This window comes from Apteryx mantelli, chromosome 29, assembly GCF_036417845.1.
Source record: "Apteryx mantelli isolate bAptMan1 chromosome 29, bAptMan1.hap1, whole genome shotgun sequence".
NCBI lineage: Eukaryota > Metazoa > Chordata > Aves > Apterygiformes > Apterygidae > Apteryx > Apteryx mantelli.
The window spans coordinates 4,057,454-4,063,559 of record NC_090006.1 but is presented as its reverse complement, the minus strand read 5'-3'; the positions used below and the strand labels follow the sequence as shown (position 1 = coordinate 4,063,559).

Here is a 6,106-nt window from a genome sequence, read left to right as displayed (position 1 = left end):
TTCCCATGTGGACATTACATATTTGCACCTACATTAAGAAATTCCAATACCACTTTGTCTGCATATTAGGCCCCCAGGATACGAACTAGAAAGAAACAGAAACCAGTGTCTCATATCTTGTTGCACAGGGTCGAAAGATGAGTATTCAGCTGTAATTATGCTCACAATATACCACGTTACCCATCATTAAATGCATCAGTGACACATGACACATACAAGGAATCAGTGTAAGCATTTCTTTATTGACTAGCTTTATTGCACATACTTATTGAAGCCTCCATTATTTTACCCACACAAGGTTTCCATAATTATTTTAAATGCAAATTAAAGAAAACTTTCATTCCCATGACTTTTTTTTTTTTTCTTTTTTAATTGTTAAAGGTTCTGAATCACCCAAGTGGGACATAACTCCTGAATTCATATGTGTAAGACCATGCGGCATTCAGGGAGCAAGCCAGTGGGCGCTCTGCAAGCATACTGATACTCTGCATGGAGAGAAACATCATAGATCATTAACTTTAAACCTCAGTGGTCACTGAATTAAATATGTGGGACTGCAATTTTAGCTCAGTCAATTATCAGTTATTCTGTTGGCCTGACGAGAAAACTGGACTGTCTAAATCAAGCCTTCTTCTTCACTTCACTCTCCTCTTTTCCTGCTACTTGCTTCTCTTCCTTCTCCTCCTCACCAGTTTCCTCAGCAGTTTCTTGGGACTCCTCTCCTTCTTCAGCTGCTGTTTCTTCCCCTTCTCCTCCTTCTTCCTCACCCTCTTTGGCTTCTTCTGATTCTTCCTTGGCACCTTTGAAAGACAAAAAGTTTTCCACACCTTCAACACAGCACTTAGAACCATCCCTAAACCCACCTTCATGGGGTAAGCACACCTGCACCCTTCACCACCACACACCTGGGATGGCAGTCAGCCTACGTTTGATGGGGCTAACAGATTTTTGTATGAAAGCAGGGTGCATTTGTTTTATCTAGGACTTTCAAGGGAGACTAACAAAACTACAGTCAACTTATCTGAAATTTCAGAGGGAGCAAATTACCTTATATTTATAGGTCTCTTGAAAATCCTGACCTTGAAAAATTGTAGTTGATTGTGGACTCCTGCGTTAAGCCTTATGCAGAGTTCAAAAGGAATCTTGCCATTTCTTTCTGTGAACTTCAGACTGGATCTTTAACTATCATTTGGTTAAAACTAACCTTCATGCTAACAAGCTCATAAAATAGCCAAATGGTAAAAAATGCATTTCAGATATGCTCAGATTAAATCCTTCTTCAGAGTTATACAACTGAACCTGGAAAAAACCCTGGACAATATTTTTGTTAAAATTGTGAGCGTGACAAATAATTCATGGGGCAGCAAGGAAGGGGCATATGGCTTGGTTGAAGAAAGCAAAAAAATAGCAACCCAGACCTCAGGCAGTTTAACTTACTACACACTGAACTCTATTGAGTTACACCCCCAAGCATCAGCTGATGTTCCAATTATCCCAGGCTGCTCTCTGGGAATTAGTATTTAGTTCAAGATGTTCCTGTTTCTTCAAGAATACCCGTAATAGCTAAGTACTGTTTAATACCATATAGATTTAGTATTGTGTGCTTTTAAAATACTCTCATTTTTCTCTTGGGAAACTTTTGAAAAACTCCCAGTGATTTCCAAGGGTGTATAATCAGTTCTGCAATCTGCCCAATATTGAATATTTACCAGATCTTCTGTTCTATATTCAGGCTTTCCTGCTCACATGTTATGTGCTTAATCCCACAGTCCCTTGCTCACATGAGCTGACATCAAGAGAGGTCTAAACATTAGATCTAGTCACCAGAATATGTGGTGTTTACCCTACATAAGCAGGGTGAAGTGTGGAAGAGAGGGATTTGAAAGTAACTTTAAGTACCTTCCTCCTCTTCTTCAGCCTCTTCACCTCCTGCTTCTTCCTCACCTTCCCCTTTTTCCTCCTCCTCACCTTCTTCTGTAGGGGCAGCTGCCTTGGCTTCTCCCGCTTTAGCGGCCTCAATTGTTTCCTCTATTTCAATCTGTTCTTCCTGGACATGACTGGAGTAGTATGTGGGGAAGGTACGGGTTGTCATCAAGTAGGAGCTGGTCTGCAGACCACTGTAGGCAGACCTGCCAAAAGTGGGGGCAGTCTGGGTGTAGCCACTGGTGATGCTTCCGACACTAGTGAAACTGAGTCGAGTCTCTTCACCTTCCAGTAACTTCCTAGAGGAAGAAACAAACAGGAATGATTTAAGCTATGCTGCAGCAGTGTTCAGCAGACTTAGCTATGGTCCCAGATACTATTATACTTCGAGCAGTGTAACGAGCAGGGTCTGCATGCCCCCAGAGACTGCATATTTACTTATTCATCATGGGATAGTGTTTGCACTCCTATATGGCAATACTATCCCAATGTCTTGGAAGAATTTAAAACACGCTCCAGAGATGTGTTACTGGGAAATTTATACTTATCTCTGTAAGTAGAAATAAAGGGAAAAATACCTCTAGGATTAGATTCTTATGGCAGGTGAAGATAGAGATGCATTTTGTGAGCCTGTAGTCTTGCAGAGAACTATATAGACCTAACAATTTGATATTAGGCTTAACTATGAGACAAGGCTTATGGGCACTTTTCTTAACATTCCCATTGCAGCATTCATAGAAATTGTAAATGCCAAACAAGAGCTTCTAATAGTATCTGGGCTAAAACACTAAAAAGCAATTTAGCAGCAATTCTGCTGTAAAATTATTTCTTTGGGGGAGCTTGCTTCTGAGAGTTGGAAACAAATCCCACTGAAAAATCTCTCACATGATTATAACAATTTTGAGAACACAGCCATCTGTATTTAGATGTTCTCCTGACACAAAGTCACTTTTCAGTACCTCAGAAATCTGAAGTATGCAGCAGGAATATTCTATCTGTAAAGACGGATAATTGACAGATTCTAGTGATGAACTAATGTTTTCATATACATGCAGATTATATTGACTGAAGTTTGCTGCATAGTGCAGCATTTGCTTAAAGCAAATATTTTACCTTAAAAGCTTTGCTGCTTCTGATGGCAAGAAAATGGAGAAGACAACCTGATAAAACTGACACCTACCTATCTATGAAGCGTTCTGCCTGGGGAATGAAAAATAAAATGGATTCTCTTCAAGTCAGAGAGAAAGGCGGAACCTGATCCAAGTTCTGATTCGCTTAACAATCTTCCCCCCCCCCCCCCATCATACCTATACGCAGCAATTTCAATGTCCAGGGCCATTTTCACATTGAGCAGATCTTGGTATTCCTTTAAGTATCGAGCCATTTCACTCTTCGTGGTTCTTAACTCGTTCTCCAATTTGTTGATTGTATCCTGTTGGAAGCAACAATATTGAGAACATAAAATTCTCCCGTGCCTAGCAACAATGCTTTGCAAGGAAAGTCACCCATCCTGTTAACTTAACCTTGCTTCAGCAGACGGAAGGATCAAACAGCTCCACCTTCAGACATAGCAGCACATCCTTTACCAGAGCCTACCTTCCCCTGCAGGCTTCCCCCCGCCACCATCTAAAGTCTATTATCCTGTTTCTATTTAACAACATTAAGAGCCTAAACCACCCCAATTTTCCCATAGTCAAGGGCTAAGGCATTAGTTTGCCTTGCAGTTCGTTTATTGCTTCATTTTGCTTTTAGCCGTTTATGCTCTTTCCCCTTATGCTTTCCCAAGTGTTAGCTCAAGGAAACCCTTTTAAAGTGTGTCTATATGTATATACATAAAATGATATACCTATGTGCGTATGCGTATTTTATACATAGATACATATAAACCATGTATTTTATGCTGTAATTTTTATGATACCTTTCATTTTTATGCTACCTTTCATTTTTATGCTACATGTGTTAAGTAGAAGCAGTGCCAGCTTTCCGGGCGATGCTGCCAGGCATCCCGGGCACCCCCCCGCCCCCGAGCCCACCCCCGGCACGGCGGCCGCCGCGCTCAGCTGAGCATCGCCCACTCATCGCACCCAAGGCGGGGGGGGGGGGAAGGGGGGCGCTCGCTCACCTGCAGGGCGGAGATGTCGGCGCTCTGCTTCTCTTCCAGCTCCTGCAGCTGCTTCTCCAGCGCCTCGTTCATGCCGCGGGTGGCCTCGATCTCCAGCGTCTTGGCCTTGAGCAGGCGGCGGCTCTCGGACACCTCGTCCTTGGCGGCGCGCACGGCGTCGGTGTTCTTGGCGGCGCTCTCGCTGAGCACCGTGAAGCGGCTGCGGAACCACTCCTCGGCGTTTTGCATGTTGCGCGCCGCCAGCTTCTCGTACTGCGCGCGGATGTCGCGCAGCGCCGCGGAGAGGTCGGGCTTGGCCGACACGTCCATCTCCACGGAGAGGTGCGCGTACTGGATCTGCGCCTGCAGCTCCGCCAGCTCCTCCTCGTGCACCTTCTTGAGGAAGGCCAGCTCGTCCAGCAGGCTGTCCACGCGCTTCTCCAGCTCCGCCCGCGCCAGCGCCGCCTCGTCCGCGCCCTTGCGCACCTCCAGCAGCCGCGCCTCCGCGTCCTCGCGGCTCAGCACCTCCTCCTCGTAGCGCGCCTGCAGCCCGCGCAGCGTCTCCTCCAGGCTCTCCCGCTCGCCCTGCAGCGCCTGCTTCTCGCTCGTCGCCTCCTCGGCGGCCAGGCGCAGCTCGCGGATCTCCTGCTCGTAGAGGGCGCGGAAGCGCGACGGCTCCGCGTGCTTCTGGCGCAGCACCAGCAGCTCGGCCTCCAGCACCTTGTTCTGCTGCTCCAGCTCGTGCACCCGCTCGATGAAGCAGGCGAAGCGGTCGTTGAGGTCCTGCAGCTGCGCCCGCTCCTGGCTGCGGATGGACTTGAGGTCGTTGCTGATGGCCGCCACCTGGCTCAGGTCGAGGCTGTCCATCGACTGCAGGAGGGAGCCCGAGGCGCTGGAGGCGGCGTAGCTGCGCCGCACCGACACCGAGGAGACGGGCGCCGAGAGGCTGGAGTACGCGGAGCGCGCCGCGCTGTAGCCGCCGCCGCTGCCGCGCATCGCGGCGATGTGGAGCCGCGGGCTCTCGGCGTAGCGCCGCTTGTAGGAGGGGAAGAACGGGTCGTAGCCGTAGGAGCTCATGACGGCGGGGGGCCAGAGACTGCTCTGCGCATCGGCGCCGCCCGGCCGCCCCTATTTATCGGCGGGGAGGGCGGGCAGGCGCAGCCGCCGGGCGGTACTGGGGCGGGCCGCCGCGCTGGGGGCCGCCCTGCTCCGCTCCGCCGCCGGCCCTGAGGGGTTTTCGCTCGGGCCCGTGGTGCTGAGGGCTGCGCCGCGCCTCAGCCCGCCTCAGCCGCGCTTCCCGCCTCAGCGCGCTTCCCGCCTCAGCCTCACCTCAGGGCTGCCGCTCCCCCTCCCGCCTCCCGGGTCCGGGCGTGACCCCCTTCCCCGCTCTTTCCTCCCCCTCAGGCGGCCCTGACAAACCCCCCGCGGGGCTCGGCGCGAACCACGCATCGTGGCCGGGGGCTCTGGGGGAGACGCAGCCCCTCGGGGAGGCTGGGGCGCAGGCAACCCTCGCCCGCACCTGCAACCCCCCCGACTAGAAGGACGCGCACAAAATGGCGGACGCCCCCTCTTCCCCCCCCCCCCCCCCGCCCCGAGGTGAGGCGAGGCGCCCGAGCTTTTCCAGATGCTTCTACCGGCCTCACCACGACCCTCGTTAGAAGGTGGTTGCTAATAACCAGGTAGTTGTACGAAGGAAGACCAAAAAAAAAGGGGTGTGGGTTGGTGTCGCAGCAAAATACATTAGTATCAAGCTCTGCGCTCTCTGCTCCTTGATCTAGAGGCAGCTCTGTCTGAGGCTTGCTCCACAGGGATTTAATGTTTATCCTTGCCTAATCTGGCTAATATGGAGAATAAAACTGGACAGCTGCCTCACAGCTACTTCTGACCAGGTTATTAGCCATTTGTTGATTAAAACAGGATAGTATTTGTGCAACAGAGATGTATCAATAGTAAGATAGGAATATACTGAGTGCAGGTTTCATAGGATGCTCAAAAAAGCAGTAATTTGTCTCTCTGAGTCAGAGGGGCTAATTTTAATGATAAAAAAAACTTCGAAGTTTTGCTTGAGAAAGGAATAAATGT

The 6,106-nt window shown here is 49.7% G+C and overlaps 1 protein-coding gene across 2 annotated transcripts; it reads right to left on the bottom strand.

Annotated features, from left to right (window-relative positions):
• Positions 1-222: 222 nt before the first annotated feature.
• On the bottom strand, positions 223-5,113 carry NEFL (neurofilament light chain). 2 transcript variants are annotated; one of them, XM_067312340.1, is made up of 4 exons: positions 4,046-5,113; positions 3,231-3,355; positions 1,900-2,222; positions 223-800 (listed from the first exon to the last, which is right to left on the bottom strand). In XM_067312340.1, exons 1-4 carry the CDS (start codon positions 5,099-5,101, stop codon positions 622-624), a joined length of 1,683 nt encoding a protein of 560 aa, XP_067168441.1. In that variant the 5' UTR covers positions 5,102-5,113; the 3' UTR covers positions 223-621. The 2 variants fall into 2 exon arrangements, with proteins under 2 accessions (XP_067168441.1, XP_067168442.1); XM_067312341.1 differs by having other exon boundaries at positions 1,969-2,222.
• Positions 5,114-6,106: the final 993 nt, after the last annotated feature.

Excerpts from the sequence above, each read along its gene's own strand:
- NEFL (XM_067312340.1), bottom strand. The coding sequence starts at position 5,101 with ATGAGCTCCTACGGCTACGACCCGTTCTTCCCCTCCTACAAGCGGCGC. Across the intron at positions 3,356-4,045 it reads CCGACATCTCCGCCCTGCAG|GATACAATCAACAAATTGGA; the intron begins GTGAGCGAGCGC and ends TGCTTCCAACAG. Across the intron at positions 2,223-3,230 it reads ATTGAAATTGCTGCGTATAG|GAAGTTACTGGAAGGTGAAG; the intron begins GTATGATGGGGG and ends TTCTTCCTCTAG.